Source organism: Sinohyriopsis cumingii, chromosome 9 (genome assembly GCF_028554795.1).
Source record: "Sinohyriopsis cumingii isolate HCF-2022 chromosome 9, ASM2855479v2, whole genome shotgun sequence".
Classification (NCBI taxonomy): Eukaryota; Metazoa; Mollusca; class Bivalvia; order Unionida; family Unionidae; genus Sinohyriopsis; species Sinohyriopsis cumingii.
Genome location: NC_142969.1, coordinates 99,299,857 through 99,321,295, shown reverse-complemented (window position 1 = coordinate 99,321,295; position 21,439 = coordinate 99,299,857). Strand labels below are relative to the sequence as shown.

At 35.9% G+C, this 21,439-nt stretch overlaps 2 protein-coding genes across 3 annotated transcripts in view; one reads left to right on the top strand and one right to left on the bottom strand.

Annotated features, from left to right (window-relative positions):
- LOC149792330 (uncharacterized) overlaps positions 1-450 on the bottom strand; it is a 28,500-nt gene extending 28,050 nt beyond the window's left edge. For both annotated transcript variants that reach the window (XM_089970905.1, XM_089970906.1), the window contains exon 1: positions 378-450. In XM_089970905.1, coding sequence (XP_089827031.1) covers positions 378-435 — 58 coding nt within the window. In that variant the 5' untranslated portion in view covers positions 436-450. The remainder of the gene's footprint in view (positions 1-377) is intronic.
- An 11,353-nt stretch (positions 451-11,803) lies between these two features.
- On the top strand, positions 11,804-20,818 carry LOC149792329 (perlucin-like protein). The gene is made up of 5 exons (XM_089969377.1): positions 11,804-11,948; positions 12,851-12,939; positions 17,521-17,620; positions 19,620-19,836; positions 20,666-20,818. Exons 1-5 carry the CDS (start codon positions 11,897-11,899, stop codon positions 20,685-20,687), a joined length of 480 nt encoding a protein of 159 aa, XP_089825503.1. The 5' UTR covers positions 11,804-11,896; the 3' UTR covers positions 20,688-20,818.
- The last annotated feature ends 621 nt before the right edge of the window (positions 20,819-21,439 follow it).

Here is a 21,439-nt window from a genome sequence, read left to right as displayed (position 1 = left end):
AATCTACATACAACTTCAAAGCATTTAATATCTTCATTTAAAAACAACATTATTAAAAAGTTTTTCTTGGTTCAAGAATAAAAGCCTATGTCAACATACATTACAGTAATCGTTCTTATTCTTGACTTAACGTGACTGTAAACGTAATCACTTCCCTGTAATAGCTAATCATCGTTTCCAAATATAGTGTAATCGTAATCATCAGTGACAAGCAACCTGAAATCATAATCGTAATCGAGCACCTGTAATCGACCCCATGCCTGATCAAAGCTATAATCAGTTCTGGACTTTCTGCTTTTGTTGTTTCTAAAGCTCAATATAATGTCGGAAGGACTTATCTGATCTTAAGAAACAATTTAATTTTTGGTTCTAATTACCTCCAAAATTTAAACGTTTTGACTCGATCCAAATTTTACTTGGCTTCTCATCCGCCATTGTGGTACTGTCAGTGTCATGGTACTTTCAGCATATTAAGAATTATATCCCAGATATATATCATTGATGCTGGATATTTGCTTGCTGTATCTCAAATCTAACAACAACACGTAACATGGCGAAATTACATTAAAAAGAGCTGTAACTATGTTTCCTATCGACAAATTAAGAAAATTTGTTTGTTTGATTGCTACATGTAACTCCTGTGCCTAGCTTATTTTTCAGCGCTTGCCAGTTAAGAGCCTTCGACATTCCGATATTCAATAAGAAGCGACAAAAGCAAAGCATCCAACTACATGCCAGTTTCCTGACATCAGTTTGCTGAACAATTACGGAGCACACCATCTGACGTGGATCTTCGAAAGAAACAACGCTCCATATGAAAGACAACACAGCTTCAGAAAGAAGCGATCAAACGAGAGCCAACATATTATCACACTACAGGATCTAGCAGACAGTCTAAATCTACAATAAATAGACGCGATCCTGCTCGACTTCAGTAAAGTCTTTGATAAAGTCCCCCATAAGCGCCTTGCAGTAAAGCTTCGTCACTATCATGTATGAGACAAGACCCTTGAGTGGATAAACAGCTTTTAAGATGGAAGAAACCAAAACGTTGTGCTCGAAAGCCAATCATCTTCATCATTCCCAGTCACTTCAGGCGTTCACCAAGAAATGGTCATGGGTCCATTCCTGTTCTTGATCTGCATCAACGATTTGTCGTTGAGAGTCCATTCCCATGTTAGCATTTTTACCGAGGACAACGTGCAAAAGCTGTTATGATGTAACGAATTGTAAACCCTCTAGCTGCCCAGCAGGACCGTACCTCCACCAGGCAGGGGTTTACACAGAGGACATTCATTCAGATTTCTCGTCCCCTTCACCAGAGTCCTTCTTCCCATCATGAATCTGCCTGTGGGACTCCCTTCCATCCAACCCAGTCAGCGCCAACTCCGTTGATGCTTCCAGTAAAGTAGTTGGCGCTGGGGTCGCTAGCTCCAAACCAGGGATGTTTTAACTTGGTTCTAACAACAAACCAGGGATGTTTTAACTTGGTTCTAACAACAAACCAGGGATGTTTTAACTTGGTTCTAACAACAAACCAGGGATGTTTTAACTTGGTTCTAACAACAAACCAGGGATGTTTTAATTTGGTTCTAACAACACTGGGACTTCCCACCATATATACGTAGTTTACATCATGTGCAAGTATGTTCCAGAGAAACCTAGCACATTACTGGCTGAAGGACCAGAAGAGTTGTTTCGTTCTACTTAAAATCTTTCTGTATGCGAGCAATGAATAAATTCTTTACAGATATTTGAAATAAATAACGATACATGATTTTCTTTATTTAAACCTTTGCCGGAACATTTGGGAAGGACATGTAACCTTAACAATTTGTCTTCGGACTCGAGCTCGTTCTTCTCGTAGTGGTCAGAGCGTCTGCCTCGGATGCGGGAGGTCATGGGTTCGATCCACGGCCGAGTCATACCAAAGACTTAACAAAAATGGTGCTTGGCGCTCAGCATTAAGAAGTTAGTGTTAGGACTGGTCGGCCAGGTGTCAGGATAATGTCACTGGGTGGGACATCATGCTACATGTCTGCGGCATGATGCCCCAGTGATAGACATCACTATAAACTGTCACGCTGCAGAAAAATTGTTAAAGCTACGTTAAAAATCTAAATCACACACATACCCACACAGAGAGAATGAGAGTTATTTAGTTTTATTTCTTTACTCATTATTAAGCAATCACATGTCATGACCGGTTTATTGCTGATGTTCTAATAAAATAACTTTTAGAAAAAAATTAAATGTTATAAAGCAACAACTGTTTCTAAAAAGAGACATTTGTCATAATTCTCCGATTTGATTGCATAACACAGAGTAGTCCCCATTCAGTCTAATACTGCAGTCGATCAATTCCAATGCACGTTTAGTGTCATCTAAATCTAAACGTTGAAGTAGTCTGAGTACAAAGGATAAGAGGGGTCATCCAGGACTTACTTGACCTCAGCTGACGCTGTGAATTTGATAATGGAGACCAGATGGCACATATACATGTATTACTGCCGTGCATTGAGTCTAATTTTCCCCAATGTATGTGTTCTGTATCTCCTTCTCTCTGCATATCATTGATTATTCAAAACTCTCTGAAAAAGATGATATACATAAAACATGATTTCAAGAAAAAAAAATCAATTATGACTTGTTTTGAGAGAGAGAGAGAGAGAGAGAGAGAGAGAGAGAGCACCTAAACCCCAAACAGGTTTTGTCATCAGTTAAGAAATAAGAAATCAGTGTGTTGTTATTGTTGTTGTTGTAGGGTTTAACGCCATTTTTTAGCACACGATAGGCTATACATGGCGGCCAGTATTAATGGTGGAGGAAGAACCCGGGAAAACCCCGGAAAGAACCACCGACCCACGAGAAGCTACTGGCAAGCTTTATCACATACCCACATTGGCTGAATCCGAGACTCGAACCCACGCAGACAGAGGTGAGATGGCAGTGATCCGTAACGGAGAGCGCTTTAGACCACTCGGACACTCGGGGCCCCGAAATCAGTGTGAGTACTGAAAAAACATGGTTGAGCAAAGATGATTATTTTATAAGTTTGTCAAAGAATAGTTTCCATTTCAAATGTTTTAAGTTGGAATGTTGTAAACAAAAAAGTTGAGGACATATTGTTTAAAATGATTCACACATATTCAAATCTCCCAAAACTCGCGATTCATTTAATTTTCTCTTCATTTTGCTAATTTACTCCGCAATGTTTTAATAAAAATTAATGCTTAGAAAATTATTGATTTTAAATTGTATTACATCCACAAATTATTTGTGCTCGTCGTTCTAGGAGAATTATCCGTTGAGGGTAGTTTTTGTAGTGTATTTGCTGTTTAAATATTTGTATTCATTAAACAAGAAAGATAACTTAATTAGAGCTTTGGGCGGACACTGTAGTTTCGACTCGAGCAAACATAGATTCAGATAAGTCCGCCATGTAGACAATTTCTCTGCAGCGACTTAGGATTTGAACTCTTTAAATTTCACAGTGCAAGAGATTTACAGTCATTTCGAAAGTACATTTAACAACAGGATTTCGTGAAAAAAATCTATTCTACTTTTGCCGAGATTAAAGTGCAGATAGCTGCTATATCTGTCAGGAAAAAGGTCATTGCACTACAGAATATCCAAACGCTATAGTTAAGGAAATTAAAAACTTCTCTTACCACTGTGAAGAAAAAGGACGCCGATCTTCAGATTATCCCAACAAAGTGAAAAAAGATACATATAAAGAACCAATTCTAGCAAAGAAATTAAAAGAAAGATAAAGCACAAGAAAAAGGAAAATAATACATTCCATTGAATAAATGAACAAATGCAAGACAGTATAAAGAGTGTAAAATAGAGTTTTGTGATGTGTTGAGAAATTTAATTGTGATTATTTTTCAACTGAATATATAAAAACCGTAAGTGATTGAAATTTCGTTGTATTTTTCTTATTGAAGAAAATTACGAAAGACTTAAATATACCTATGTCTTGTTTTATTCATTTTAGTATCGTCATTTTTCTAAGCGATTTGGATGGCCGTGAAATGGCTCGTTTGGTTTTGAAAATGTTATGGACTTTTCAATCGATGTGTATGGTAGTATATAAGAGTGATTCTGTGTCTATTATGTTAAGACTCCTTCCATTTTCTTTCCGTAAGCTCCATGGGTAATATTATATAAATAATTTTATGTTTCTAATGTATATATTTCTACCCATATCTTTCTTTTCATTTAAATGCTATTGTTGCTGGCGTTATGAGGATTGTAGCACATATAGATATTGGTGAATCAAGACGGGGTGTTTGTTTGTATGTTTGGGTCTTGGTCAATATATGAATGGGTGCTGGTCACTCAGTCAGGATGTTGGTTTCTAGGTGCTGTTCAATAGATGACTTGGTGATGGTCAGTGAAATGGGATGATGGATAGTTAGGGTAGGCTTTGGCAAGTGCAAACGTGCAATCGTTAGTTGGTGCAGTATTGATCAGTAGATGATTTGGTGATGCTTAGTTAGACGACATGTTGATTGGTAGGTATATGTGTGGACAGTTATACCCCTTTCAGGGCTGATATTATGTTTGTGCTTATGTGTTAGCGCTCCCACTCGTTTCGTGTATCAGTAACATTAGATGGTGCTCGGTAGGTGAGTGGCTGTTGGTAAGTAAAAATGGCGTGTCTGTAAGGAATTGTAGACGTTGATCAGCAGATAACTGGACGATTGTCAATTAACCGGCGCATGGTTTAGAAGATATGGATGTTGGTCATTCAAAATAGAGTATTAGTAAATGTAGATGTTGGTCAGCAGATGACTGTGTGATGGGCAGTAAAACGGCATTTGGGTAATAGTTGATTTTGGTCAGCAGATGACTGAGCGTTGGTCAGTCATAATGGCGTAGTAGTAAGTGCAGGTGTTGATCAGCAGATGATCTGGTGATGGTCAAAACAATGCCTTATTAGCTAGTAAGTGTCAGTATTGGTCACTAGATGACTTAGTGATGGTCAGTTGATATGCGTATTGGTTTGTAGGTGTGGGATCTGGTTAGTCAATCGGTGTATTGGTTAGTACGTGTAGTCGTTGATCAGTCAACGGCGTACTGGTTAATAGCTGAGTGGAATTGGTGAGTGAAAACGGCGTGTTGATTAATAAGTGTAGGTTTAATATTACATTTCCTACTGCCTCTATCAATTATTGAACATTGAGATGTAATGTCATTTTCTTAGTGTTCCTCTAGCACTGTTGTTTAGAACCCGTTAAATGGAATTACTGTTGTTGTTGTTGTGGGGTTTAACGCCATTTTTCAGCACAATTTAGGCTATGCATGGCGGCCAGTATTAATGGTGGAGGAAGAACCCGGGAAAACCCCGGAAAGAACCACCGACCCACGAGAAGCTACTGGCAAGTTTTCTCACATACCCACATTGGCCGAATCCTAGACTCGAACCCACGCAGACAGAGGTGAGATCACAGTGATCCGTAACGGAGTACGCTTTAGACCACTCGGCCATTCGGGGCCCCAATTACGGTGGTAATATGATACGTCATGTTAAGGACTAATGCTAAATTTCACTTGTCCCTATAGTGCCATACTAATTTTAAACTATGGATATACTGATATCGAATTCCTAATGGTTATATGTCGAACACCTATCATCATGCGTATCAATATTGTAATGTTAAATTCCACATCTCCCCCCGAGTGCCATATCAATATTCAGCTTAGGGACTAATGTTAAATTTCCATTGTATTTCAACTACTATTTAGTCCCCATAGTATCATACGTCTAGGATGGCGGCGCGAATGTTAATTCCCATTGTCCGTCTAGTGTCATTTTTGTCCCATGATGCCACATTATGCTACTAACGTGTACTTAGCATTTCGTGGGGAATGTCGCTCATAGACGGCCAGGATGTATGTGACTTATGGGCAGACTCGTTTTTGACAAGAGAACAATATTTCTTATTGTTCTTGTCTCTCTAACGTAAAGGACATTGTTCACGAACGTTGTTCTCTCGCGGACAACTTACGCCACCTCTGAAGCGGGAGTGTACAAGAACAAATATTACCATAGTCAAGAAGGCTTAACCAGAATAATAGTTTGATTCGAAAAATATCGCCAAGCATAAACAATTTATCTCTTTCTTTCTGTGCATACAAAAGTGTAAATTGTGTAATAAAATAGTTATTATGAAAGCTGCTAAGTCGTGTGTCTTGGACAAAAACATGTTTGCGTGCTAAAACAAAGACAGTCGTTGAGTGATTCATAGGTATTTCCAAAGTATGAATAATATCAGATGCTATTGCCGTGTAGACAGGTGTGTAGAAGAATTCGAGGTATTGCCGACAAATTTATTATGTCGCTGGTGTGTACTTGCGACTGCCTAACTGACCCATGTCTAATTTTCAAAAGTGTCGGTGGCCATAATCATAAAAAGATTCTGTTTGTGTCAGTAATCACTTATCATCACGACTGCCATTATATTTGCTGAGCAATGGTGTATTGAATACACAAATGAGTATGGTTCACATTTCTCTCGTAAATCCTGATAACTTCGATGAATGATGCCACAATTTACCACAGTGAATATATATTTAAAAAAACACGCCCACGACATATCATGATGGTCAAACTCTAATTTCTGTTAATGATTTAAAAAAAGAGGGTACTGGGCGAGGTTGCGGACTTGGCTTTTCTGCTAAAATGTCGAAAATGTGCCAAATCGCCATCCGATAAGCAATGTAACTTTACGTTCTTCTCAAGATGGAACATGGGAGAGAAGCTGACCTTAGCCGTCCGACAAAAAAATGTCACAGTCACGTTTCAATCGAATTACAAATCATAACGTTATTGCCGAAGATATGTGCAAAAATGAAATTGGAGTGAGTATGATTTGAGAGTTTAGGCGATATAATGTAGGTTTGCATCTTTAAAGATGGAACATTCTAGAGAGACTAGTTCAGTCACTGTGAACAATTTTTGTAGCGGCACTTTTCTATCAGATTGCAGCGCTAACTTTAAACTACAGCAAAACATGTTAGTGCCGAAAAACATGTGCAATATGCATACTGGGACTAAGTTTACATTCGGCCAGCTTAACAATGCTTATGTGTTGAGAAGTTAAGTAGGCACTGTGATCTTAGCTGGCCCTGGGAAAACGACAATTGAGATACATGGAAGATCTGATTCATATATACAAATTTAATCCAGGACGTTTGTGTTTGTGTGTGTGTGTGTTTGTGTGGGGTGGGGGTGTCTTTAGTTTTACTTCGTAATATTCTCTATACTGAAACGTAAAAGTAAGACAGTCTGAGTTCAGTTGAATATAAATTCAAATACGACCTAAAGGAAACCTCTGTTAAGCAATCACCTGCCATAGGTATATGTATTCTCAATGACGAAATAACTGTAGAAAAATGAAATCAAGCAACAACCTTAAATGACAACTATTCTAAACCCGAGTTGACTACTTAACACAGTTTCATTTTATGTCAATCATCTTTTGCAGAGAGAATTGGATAATGATATACAGAAAGAAGAAGTGACAGAAAACAGATATTGATTATAATTAAACTGGAAGATGCACGGAAGTAATACATGTATATGTGTCGCCTGGTTATCAAATTCACAGCGACAGCTTAGGTCAAGTAAGTAAGTCATGTATGACCGTTCATGTCCTTTGTACATATATATCAAGGTTTGGATTTAGATGACACTGAACATGCAATGGAATCAAACGTAGTGCTAATATGAATGGGAATACTGTTGTCAAACGAGATTTCAGTTCAAAAATATACAATCGATGGCATTATGACAAGAATATATTGAGACCGCCGAACTTTAAGAGACAGAGATGAAAACTTGACATGATCCTATTAAAGGGCTACGTGATTTGAATTGAATTTTTTTTACGTAGCTTTAACAATTTTTCAGTCATATCGCTACGATGTCTGCAATGTGGCAGTTTATAGTGATGTCTAGCACTGGGGCATCATGCCGCAGACGTGTAGCATGATGTCCCACCCAGTCACATTATCCTGACACCGGGCCGACCAGTCCTAACACTAACCTCTTAATGCTGAGCGCCAAGCGAGGCAGCTGTTAGTACCATTTTTGTAAGTCTTTGGTATGACTCGGCCGGGGATCGAACCCACGACCTCCCGCATCCGAGGCGGACGCTCTAACCACTAGGCCACCGGAGCGGTTATTAAAGGGCTAACATGTACCCATATCAAATTATGTCTGGTAACAAAGTCAGAAAGTTCTCTGTCGGAGAATATAAGCAGAAGTACTCCGATTGTCGAAAATTATCAATTTTAATTGTACGCTTGAGATAAAACATTTGATAATATTTCCTTTCGGAATTAAATGAATGCGAGGCAATAGGTTTTAATTCTGATAGCGTTTCAGAAATGATTAAAAACAGAATAAAAAAATATTATTTGCAAATATCTTAACCCCCTTCAGCTACGAAATGGAAAATAGTATAAATACGAAAAACATGGTTGAGAATAAATTATTCTTATATACGTTTGAAAATTAAATCTTTCTCTTTCAAATCATTTCAGTTGAAATGTTGTAAACATACAATTTGAGAATATAAAATATTAAATAATTTACAAATATTGCAAATACCCCCCCCCCAAAAAAAAAGAAAAGAAAAAGAAAAAAGAATGGCCTCTCATTAATTTTCTCTTGACATGGCTAATTTGCTCCGCGTTTTGTAACCAAATAGAAAATCCTTGGAAAATTATTGATTTAGATATTTTCACTACTATGAGTTATTTGTAAGCATCGTTGTAAGAGAAGTATCTTTTGAGGACTGTTTTAGTAGTGTATTTGGTATTTCAATACCTTTGTCGATAAAACAATCCTTCGGTCGGACACTGTCGTTTAAACTCGAGCAAACACGGAATCATGTTATTCCGTAATAAATGTAGCATCTTTCTCCTAAAGAACTTTGGAACTTGAACTCTTTAAATTTCACCGTGCAGTTGTACGCAGTAGTTCTACGATTTCCAGAAGACACTTTGTAAGTGGTTTGAACGTAAAAAGAAATTCATAATATGCACTCGAACTATTTTCTATTTTGGACGAACTTTGGTCCAACGGCCTTGGGAGGGAGGAGTAGGAGAATGGTATTGGATATGGATCGACCAATTCCTCCGCTAAATCGCCAGGGCAAACTTCTTTCCATAACTCTGATATTATGAGGTGGCACAGCACGTCGTAATTGCGTCGTGTCTGATTTCTCATGGGAACGGTATGATGATTTCATGACAGCAGATTAGTTAAGTTTAAGTTGTCTAGCGTACCCTTCCAGCTGTCTCTCTATCTATCTAAATAAATAAATAAATAAATAAATAAATTTATTCTGTGATCTTCTGTTACTTTTCTATGTATTATGCGGAACACAGATATATTAATATTTTTTCCACACGCACTCACACATCTATATATGTATAAAATCCACACGTAGGAGGATAATCTCATTCAGTTCCAGTGAAGATGGAATAATATGGAATAACCGAAAGAGGTCACAGGTCTTGTCAGAGATCTAGTCATTCGAAAATTCATTTGCAGCAAGATTTCTGGCAATAATCTATTCTACTCGTGCCGAGACGATAGTGTAGATACCTGTTATATCTCTTACGAAATAGGACTTTATCCTGAAGAATGTCCATTCGCCAGGCCAAATAAAACTCACAAACTTGAGAACCCCAGTCCCGTGATAAACATAAAGACGGCTGTTTTAATTGCAATGAAATATAACATTGGTCCTTAGAATATCACAACAAAGTGAACAAAAAGATATATACGAAGTACCCATTAAAGCAAAGAAGTTCAAAGCAAGACAATGCAGAAGAAACAGCGAAAGGACCCATTCCAGTGTATAAATTTAAAAAATGTCAAGAGAGTACAATGGAGAAGAGAATGAAGATTTCTGATATGTTTTGAAATTTCATTGTGATTCTTGTGCAGGTGAATTTATCAAAAACGTTAGTGACTGAAATTTCATTGTGATTTTTATTCAGGTGAATATATCAAAAACATAAATGACTAAAATTTCATTGTGATTTTTATTCAGGTGAATATATCAAAAACGTAAGTGACTGAAATTTCATTGTGATTCTTATGCAGGTGAATATATCAAAAACGTAAGTGACTGAAATTTCACTGTGATTTTTATTCAGGTGAATATATCAAAAACGTAAGTGATTGAAATTTCATTGTGATTTTTATTCAGGTGAATATATCAAAAACGTAAGTGACTGAAATTTCATTGTGACTTTTAGTAAAGACAAATAGGAAACACGTACATATATCTCTGTCGTGCCTTTTTCCTCTTAGTCTTCATACAATATTCAAACACTCACGCCCATTTTTATAATGGAGCGATTTTTTTTGTTCCATTTGCAATGGTTAGTTGTGTCGATTGCTAAGTGACCAGGGTGATCCTGATATGGACTCTTCAATCTAGATATATGAGACTATATAAGAATGTTTATGTGTCCATTGTGTTAACATATCTACCATTTTCTCTCCTTACGCTTCACGGGTGATAGTATATAATATTGTCTACATGAATGGTGTGTGCGAATTTCTACCCATTTCTCTATTTTCATTTAATTCATATGGCTGTCGGTCTTATGAGGATGGTAGCAAATGTAGATGTTGGTGAGTCTAAACGGCATATTGGTTTATAGGTGTGGGTGTTGGTCTGAGTATGAACGGGTGCTGGTTATTCAGTCAGGGTGTTTCGTCAGTTGACGAGCCGGTGATTGTCAATTTAAGGATCATGTATCTTCGTAAGTATAGCTTTGGTAAGTCCAAAAAATATGTTGGTTAGTTGGTGTAGTGTTGGTCAGTAGGCGATGGCGTATTGCTCAGTCTGACGGCGTGTTTGTTAGTATCTATGTGTGGACATTTCTACGTTTGCAGGGCTGAAGTTATGTTTTCATATATGTGTCAGCTTTCCACCTCTTTTCGTGTGTCAGTAAGAGTAGATGTTGTTTTCTAGGTGATTGGATGTTGGTCAGTAAAAATGTTGTATTTGTTAGTAAGTGTGTGTTGATCAGCAGATGACTGGGCGATGATAAGTTAAACGTCCCTACACATCCACTCCAATCCCTAAAATAAAGTTAACAATGGAAAGGTTGGAAACGAATTTTGAAAAAATTCGAATTAGTTTTCAGAAACTGTCATTGTCATTTTGTTTGCCGAACCTTTGCCAGCAACACAAAGTTACAGGTGCCTCAACAACAACTACTGACTGCTACAACAATATCATTAACATACGAGTTCCTCATTGTCAGGTTTCAGATTAAAATTTAATATGTGCGTTCCTAGAGTGTGTAAGAAAAGATATGACATTTTATTGTGAAGAAAACTTTTTTTTTTATGAACATGATGACCTTCATCGTGGCGTAATGGTCAAAACATATATAATGCAGAATCAGATTTAAATTTGCTCATGTATATGTATGTATGTATGTATGTATGTATCTATGTATCTATGTATATGTATGTATGTATGTATGTATGTATGTATGTATGTATGTATGTATGCATGCATGCATGCATGCATGTATGTATGTATGTATGTATGTATGGATGTATATGTACGTATGTATGTATGTATATGTACGTACGTATGTATGTATGTATGTATGTATGTATGTACGTACGTATGTATGTATATGTACGTATGTATGTATGTATATGTATGTATGTATGTATGTGTATGTATGTATGTATATATGTATGTATGTACGTATCTGAATTTCTTATCTTGATGATAAACGACTGGCAGAATTCTATCGACAGTCACAAGTGTGGGGTCCTTCCTTCGATGGATATCTTCAACCGTTGCGCTTTATTTCAATTTTAGGCGTACCTTAAGCAAACATGAAGACAATACTATTTACCATTTTATCGTTTTTCATCTCAATCGATATCGGTGAGTACTCTTCCGTAACAATTTTGTTTTCTCCAGATAAGGTAAGAACAGTTTACTTTTTAATGTCTTAATGACCAATCATAAAAAGTGTAACGTAGGATTATGAAAGAAAGTAAACGCTTTAGGATATACTTTCTCAAGTGTCCACAGAATTAAATGGTACTAATTACAACAAAATCATGGTTCCAATGTACGAAATGGTATCAATACAACAAGATCATGATTTTCAATGTATGAAATATTACCAATTAAACAAGAATATGATTTCCAATGTATTAAATAGTACCAATTACAACAAGGTCAAGAATTACAATATATGAAGTAGAGCCAATTACAACACGATCATGATTTCCACTGTATACATTGGTGCCAATCACAAGAAGATAATAACAAATAGCAAATTATTTTGACTGGATTTCAATATATGTAATAAATATATACAAGTTCTCATGTGTTTTTTTTTGGTAATATTATCAGAGCTTGCGATATTTGACGTAATTCATTCGATAAATGCCTTTAAAATATTAAATGGTACTCTACATCACATGATGAAGAAATCTGTACAAGAGTTGGCAAAATTACTCTTATTGGTTTCCTTGTTGTCGATGACAAGTCTTCAAAGTTGGAAGAATCTGCTTTGTCTTTGAAAAACTGATTGTGGACAGACGACCCAATAACAGTGTTTAGAATCATGACAATCTAACACCTCGTGTGATATGTGTTTTGACAATTTGACCAGAAAATTGATTCATTTTTTAATGTAGATTATTCTGAAAATTAAAAAAAAGTGTGTCTAGATATGAGTTGAATCAAGGATGTCACGAAAACATCAGAGCGGTGGTTGGATCCTAACAATATTTCTGGTCAGTAGAGAAAAATCTCACTTTTTTCTTCCCCTCAAGCTTGTGGCGATTGCGTTTCCGGTTGGACTCGGCATGAACATTCGTGTTATCATTTTAGTCATGACAAGGAGGAATGGCCCAATGCTCAGGTAATTTTGACATTCTTGCCTAGAAATTCAGTGCAAAATATAAGGTACGAACATAGTCAATTCAATAATTATTGCCCCTTGAATTATTTACAAATCAAAGGTGAACAAATTATAAATAAATCAATACCAACACTTGCAATTACATCTGCTTTCAAATATTTCAGAGTATATTTTTTGTACAATGAATAATTTACGGTCACTCGGTTTGAATGTCTATCAAATAAGATAATGTTTGCTTTTGAATCGTCTAATATCCATCAGATATATTTTTGCTTGCATTAAGTATTATACTCGCTAATCTACAATGTTGTTCATCTTTTGAAGATATAATCTTTACAGTTCTACACAACAAAAATAGTTAATATCCTGCTCTCTTTTCAGTTTAATGCAGTTATTGATTGCATTATAGTTTGTGTAAGTTCCTTAATCAATCGAAATATATAGTGTCAATTATCTTAATGAAATACTTGATACATTAATCCATGACTCGAGTTCCAATCGTTTTGAAATATTGTTTAAACCACCAAGTAGAATATTCAGTATAACTTCATCTAAGTGATCATTGAAATGACAAAATAATAGTTGGAGGCATATATAAAAATAGATTCTCCATCAAATGTTTTATTTTGTCCAAGGTTAAGGGAAATTTCGTTACAATATGTAAATTACCGTCATCACTTGTTTCCCAACATAGGGGACACAGCCCAGATCATGATTTCAATCCTCCAATACGAATTAGTGTCGCATACTCCAGTTTTCGGCTCGAGTCAGTAAACAAGAGAGAGAGAGAGAGAGAGAGAGAGAGAGAGAGAGAGAGAGATTGTATCAATTTGTTCTAGATTCGAGAAGTCATTACAGATTTCTGAATATCACTGCGCTTACAATACGGCGTCTTTTTATTTTATTAGTGAAAAATATTTCATTAGGTAAACTCCAAGTACTATCCTCCTCGATACCCTCTCTCATCCTGATTATTAAATTATTAAATGCCATTTTGCAATGCTTTTTGAAATGTTGTTTCATACACTGGAAGCAGTGTTCGTCCAGGGCGGCTTTCAAATCGTCTGCTCCTCAGGGAAGCTTAAATAACGGGAGATTCACCCAAAACATTATGCGGAACATAACGAGGGTTGTATGCAAGTTTGGATGCTGTCTCACGATGGTGGATTTATGGGCCTTTTTGTTGTCATGGAGTATATAGAATGCCTGGGTACCGGCGATCGGACGAGTTGTTCAGTATTGTCTCAACTTTTGGCAACACTTTTTGAAGCATATTATTATCCAGTGACATAGGCAGTCAAGTACAGGTAAAAAGAAACATTAGTCCGTAATCTCTTGAAACTCCAAGTACGTAGAGTGATTTGTGTTATGTGCTTATTTTCTCTCATCTGATTTTTTAAATTTTCACTTGAGGCGGGTTCTAAAATAAAAATCCCTGTTTTGCCACCATTGACAATCTCATTCAAATATCTCTGACCACCCTTTTCCTATTTGTCGAGTAGCAGTTTGGCGATTTCGCCTAAGTATGTTTTTTCAGTCGTTAACGAATGCGGGAACGCCGAACAAACCTACCCGAGCTTCAAATCATTCTTCATGATATACATTTAAAACAATATACATATTAAAGATTGGAGAATAGAATATTTTTCACTGTGTTTCGAGTAAAGTCATCAATCGCCCCCTTCACAACAACTACTCTGCCCCAACCGCAGATAACGATCTGCTGGAAAGTGGGTCATTGTCCAAGGATTCGGAAAACTTTATCAAGGTCGTGATTAATACCAACCAGAAAGCACCAGTTGTACTGTATGCTCTTTGCTTAGTTGCAAAATTGTTTTCCTTCTTCAGCATTTTTATGTCACTAATTTTGCTATGCTAAGTTAGACAAATATATCTGCATCTATCGGCTGTTCAATTTATAAAAGTTATTTGTCTGTCGATTAGTGTTTAATTGATTGACATTTCAAAGAAACAATAAGGTTATAACCAAATATTCAGAACTTTTCAAATACACCACGTATGACTATTTAATAGTATGTGAACTAATATATATTTTTCTGTCAGTAATGATTTTTTTTCTCACCGTATATGACTAGTTTTATTCGATGATACGAGTCTACAGAATAAAAATTAAAATACGCTCAAAATAATTATAAAAATGTGTTTATTGAAAAAGTATTTAATTTGTTACATTATTGGTTGTTTGTAGGAGAACATCCTTTAGTCAATGTTTGATAAACGTTCAACATAAATCAGTTTCTTTTTAAATATGTGACATAAGTTTAAAAAATGATTTGCTACGTGTCAGCAATAATTAATTCGTTTCAGGCGATTGGCTGATTGGGATATTGTTTAGAGACGAGTCTATTTCCAAAAATAGGCACGACATCATTACACGACGAGTAGAACGTCTATGAATCTGATGCAACCCAATAGGTGATCACGCCATAAAACTATTCTTCAAACACTTAAAAATGCTTTTTCACTTTCTATCCGGAAGTATCCTCCTAACCAACCGCAGTATATCTGCACCACGAGAAAGAACTAAAAGGTATATCTCTATAATTCACATCAAAAGATGTACTTCGAAAATTTCCTGAAATTAGATATGTTTAAATAAGTAGATAATACTGAATGGAGGAACGGAACGTATTGCAGAGTAGATGTTTCCTTTTGGAAAAAGAAAACAACTTAAATCTGCGTCGCTTACCACCACATAAGCTGCAATCTAATTTGTCTATTTATCGGTTTGTGTTAATTCATATCTAGGATAACCTTACTTATTATCCCCCTTTACCCTCAATCCCGAATGTCGATCAGGCATCTATTCAAAGCTTTCTACATCTGTTTAAAGAAAGACAAATTCGCAGTCCCCACTGCCGATCCTGCATTTATTTAAACTTTCTAAATCTGTGTAAAGGAAGACAAATTCTTTTTGTCATATTTTCCTTGAATGGATATGCTAAAGTAATTCAAATTTCGACATTGTAAGTAGAGTGTTCACATCACCAAATCACATCGGTTCAATCGCAGATACTTGATTCACTAATTCGTTTCTTCCATAAAGTTTATTTTTGAACTGTTAAAAAGTGACACAGAACAACGATGTCAACCTATATAGTAAATACTGATGAAATTTTAAGATGACGGGGGTAGACTTGATCGAAGTTGATAATCATGTAAGTTCGCACAACCTACGTCTATAATCCATCGCTTTTCACTGCTGTAAGATGGGTTGAATCAACTCGTAACTTAACATCAATATTTTGTTCAGATACCCATAAGGCATTTACTTTTCGTATGGTGTTCCGTTATATCCAAATTAAGTCTCAATTTTAATGTAATCATACAAACTTCAAGTTACTCTCAAATAACTGCCATTTTGTCGCAATACCTGTAAATAAAAACAAATTGCCGAAAATAACTAGAGAAATTATCCCTTAGAAAATTGCTTTTAAGAAAACCCACAAAATCTCTGTATATACCGTAACGCCCATACATTTTTCATTTAATGACATCGATGTGTTACAAGTTTTTAAAATCTGACAAGTGTGCTCATCTTCAAGTTTAATGATCTGTTTGAATTACCTCTGTAAGACCCTCTTGCACCTTGCAATTTGATTGTATTTGACATTTTTTTTTCTGAATATATAGATGGAAGAAGAGAACAAATTGTTAGTGTCCAGAATGCAGTAGCAATGCACTTACGATACCTAAAGTTAAAATTCCCCAACGCCTTTTAGACAGAGCGTTAAATTTAAAATCATTTGGGTCCGGTCCAACTCAAAAGTTAAGGATGGAAGGTTACTGGTACAAATGAAACTATGTCCTGTCCTGGCGACAATTACCTGCAAAGTTGTGTTAAATAGTTTAGTTTCCGGTATTTCAATAAAAGTATCTTCACAACTACCAACAGACATGCAACACCCAAAGATTAGCTTAGAACTAACGTCGAAACAGGTTGTTGTACATAATTTAAAATCAACGCCATTTTAATTGATATACCTTTTCTCTCTCAGTGATACAGTCCCTCAAGCCGCATCTGAGGCTATATAAACTGGACAGCACTACATTTAATGAAATTCAGACAAATACATAAATATCTCAATTGAAAGGTCGCTTAACTCCGGTTAAAATTCTTGTAACAATGTCAATAAAATTAAGCAGTTTATTTTTGAATAAAGTGAAGCAAGATTAAAAAGCTTCATCAAAATTTAGATACATTGCTAAATAAAATTAAATTTAGTACAATTTTTGTCAAATTGCAAAAAAAACTTTAGTGTTCCTAAGTAAGTATTCATTGCTCACCTGAAAACTAGAGTGTGTTTGTAAAAACATACAGTTTATTCTTGAAGTTATACACTATATTTTTACTTATCTATTTATAGGGTACTATCTTTATGAAGTGCTTGTGAAAGAACTCACTGTGGAAGTAAGCTAACCGTTAACGTTTTGCAAGAGGTATGCAGTGTAAATTTTGATATTGAAGTATGTAACTGTCTGAATCTGAAAGGCAAGAAAGCGATTTCTTTGATATAAACTATGAAATTTTATTCGATGTATTTTCTTTTCATAATTCAGTTTCTTTGTAATGCGATTGGCGGATATTTGGCAGAGGTACAAGATGGCGCCGAGGCAAGTTTCCTGGAGAACCAAGTCAAACTACTTCAACCTACTGACAGTAAATATCTTTTAAACGACGCTGTACTAGTGGTGGTTGTATTGTTAATGACGGTATTAGTAGTGCGGATGATAGTAGTGGTAGTTGTAATGTAGTCGTAGTAGTAGTAATGGTGGTGCCAATTGTGACGGTGGAAGTTTTTGATAGTAATACAGGAATACTTACTGAAGCAGCAATGCAAAAAGTACATAGAAAATTCGTGGGTAATATTAAAAAAAGAAGTGAGAGGATGACCGTGTGAGATAAAAACGTAAATTTATTCTTATAATCTTAGTAACATATCAAGATATGACTCATCAATTGAAAGCAATAAATATCTAGTCTTGGTTTATCTCGATATACATACATGTGCTGCAGATGTAATAAGCATATGTAAAAAGTAGGAAGTGAGTGTTAGGGATCTGAGGTTAAATATCAGCAACATTAGCAACGATGTAATTTCAGTACTTTAGAAGCAATTGAGTTTCTGCGAAAAGAAATGATGAAATGACAAGGATCTAACAAGATCTATAACTAGGTATTGCAAAGACGTTTGATATTGATTTTAAACCTCTTTGCTGAACACTACATCTAACACACCCCAATTCATCTTTTATTAACTCCCACTACACCCCTGCAAAAGCTTTATGCCCAACGTTGATGTGCTTCAGAGGTAGAACAAATATTAATTTCCTTATTTTCCACATCAGGCTATACAGTATTAAATATATATCTCAGCTGAACGCTTCATGTTTCTATGGAAACACTGCAGAATTGTTGGTGCCTTTTGAGTTCCCAGTACTAATTTTATTTAAGTTTACAATTTTTTTTGTTGATGTAAATCATGGTGGGAATGATAAAATTTATCATCTGAATCTTTACTTGTTTCATTCGGTGAAAGACGTGATGAACTTTATAAATATGCTTGACTCAGTTGTTAATCATCTTTCATGCCATCTATGTTAGTATGGCCTATGTCTACACTACACATAATTCTTAAAAGAGACACGCTTCTCAAAGTTCGTATTCCTTCAAAGCATATTATTGCGTCAAAGGGAGATAACCAATTGTGAGTAGTCATTCAGACAAACTATTTCTATGAGATAAAATTTTATACAGTTTTTAAACAAGTAACCGCAGTCTATTCGGACCATCTGACTATTTCCACGGCTGGAATGACCGAAGGATTGACTGAAATAACCAAGGTGGTTTGAATGTCCATATCCAGTAAACAATACAAAATGGCCGACTTGATACGGTTTGCTATAGAAATGTGCCGATTCAATGTGTTATAGTGGGGACATTGTATTATCGCCAATCCTTCGCGGTTCGTGTGTACTTGTTGCTGTCAAGATGCTTGGAAAGGGAGCTGTCACGTGAAACGCTGAAAAATAACGAAAGGATATTTAATAAAATCAAAACCATTTTGTTTCTGTATCGCTTTGTGCTATTCTGTGCAACGATAACACAGTCTCCACTTGAACACATTAAATCGTCTCATATCTATCGTAAGCCGTCAGATGTCCGCCTTTTTGTATTGTTCACTGAATTCCGTCATTCTGTAGTCAATGCCTGGTTCTAGTGTTTTAACTGACAACACAGGGTATTCGGATGCCATCGGCGTACACTATAGTCATGATCTGATTAATGGGGGTTGGATGCTTAACTGAAAAACTCTTGACCTTTGTAGTCTGAAGAACTTTGCACACAGCACAATATGGTGGTAGAAGGAGAAACAGTCACAATCAAACCATTGCAGGCCTTTTCTGCTGCACTTGTATTCTGACAGTTACTTGAGAGGTTATTTTTCGACTGACGGAAATGACCGAGTGTGGCAAATGAGAGCATAGAAGTATCTATCGACAAATTGGTTACATTGTTTAAAATACAATTTGGAACGTTATGCTATAGGACATATCTTAATAAATACGTTTGCAGTAAAATAAATACCATTTGTCAGTACATTAACATTTTAGCAGAAGACTCAGTCATACTTGATGTCTGTTTTATTCAAAAATAGCACAATTTTGGATCGGTGGCTCCGATGTATTGGTTGAAGGTGAATGGGTGTGGATGACCAGTAAAACCAGAGTGTCCCCACAGGTTCTGCACTGGGGACCAGGAAGTCCTAGCAACTCTAACAACAATGAAAACTGTTTGACTATTGCAGACAGGGCAGAGTGGAATGACGCTCCGTGCTCGCTTTTATTTCATTATATTTGTGAGATGCAGTCCGGGTGAGAAATCACACACACACACACACACACACACACACAGAGCCGTAATCTTTCTTCCTTTCATCTGTTGCTTTGTTGTCTGTTTTGTAAGTGAAAACATCCATCAGTGCGTTTTACCACATCCATACATGCATGCATGCATACATACACAACACACACACACACACACACACACACACACACGCGCGCGCGCGCGCGCGCGCATGCATACATACATACATACATACATACATACATACATACATACCCTGCCTCAAAGATAAAGATTCAATAAGCGTACGAATGTATATGGAAGCAGTAATTATATTATTCTGAAACCATTTTTTGTGACATGTTCATGAAATTTGTCTTTGTTTTTTATATATTGACTTTGTGAGCTATTTTTCATTGTTCCATCATTATAGATCAATAGTAGATGACTTATTCCACGATATACAGAAAAAACTGTTCTATTAAATTCCACGATATACAGAAAGAACTGTTACATTACATTCCACGATATACAGAAAGTATTGTTATATTACATTCCACAATATGCAGAAAGTATTGTTATATCAAATTCCACAATATATAGGAAGTATTGTAATATTACATTCCACGATATAAAGTATTGTTATATTACATTCTAAGATATAAAAAGGTATTGTTGTATTACATTCTACGGTATAAAATAGTTCTTGTCGTATTACATTCATATCATTTATATTATTATTTGTTTATTGTATGGAAAGACATAATCAACACAAAATGTAATACAATGATCTGTTGAATTTTTCGTGTGATTGTAAATGAAGAATGTAATTTTGTTTCGTATTTTATTCTCTCACAGTGAGACGGAAATTGTTGGATAAGAAGTCTATTCTCTACGATGAATGAGATTGCTCTGATATGTATGAAGTGTTTTATGCTGGAATGAAAATGTACATGGTTACAATTGATTGATTAATTGACTGGATTTTCGTCGTGGTTACAATGAATAAAGTTTTACTATCAGATTCAATGCTTGAAGTTTATTTAATTTTCTTAACCGTGTCACGAGAAATCTTGCGAGGCAGTATGCTACATTGAAGCATTTACAGAAAATTCCAAGCCGTGTAACTTGACTCATGCGAGAGGTGCCATTTCACTGGATGACAAGACACCATGCGATTCGTGAAAATTTATTGTCAGTATTACACTGTCATGAAGTCACTGACTTTAAGAGAAATCATTAAGTATTCTGATAGCGTCGTGCTTCTATATTGACATTTTAAGATGCAGAGGCAGGTCATATTTCAAAATTTACACTAATTTATGTAATAATACAATAACAAGTATGTGTCATTATTTTTGGTAAATATTTTGTGTTATTATTCTCGGTAATACGGTGGATATAAGCATGCCAAAACGAATACAAAATGTCAATAAATAATCGAATAAATGAACTGAGAAAGTGTGTCGAGGTGCAAATAGAGTACTTTGAGGGGACGTACTGTGTTCACTCTGAGGGGATATACTGACGTACTGTTCACTTTGAGAGGGATATACTGACGTACTGTTCACTTTGAGGGGACGTACTGATGTACTCTTCACTCGGAGGGGATATACTGACGTACTGTTCACT

What these genes read in the sequence shown, in the direction of transcription:
- LOC149792329 (XM_089969377.1), top strand. Translation starts at nt 11,897, where the DNA reads ATGAAGACAATACTATTTACCATTTTATCGTTTTTCATCTCAATCGAT. An exon ending in TTTCATCTCAATCGATATCG is followed by an intron (nt 11,949 to 12,850) that starts GTGAGTACTCTT and finishes CTTCCCCTCAAG; the next exon opens with CTTGTGGCGATTGCGTTTCC. An exon ending in ACTACTTCAACCTACTGACA is followed by an intron (nt 17,621 to 19,619) that starts GTAAATATCTTT and finishes ATTCAAAAATAG; the next exon opens with CACAATTTTGGATCGGTGGC.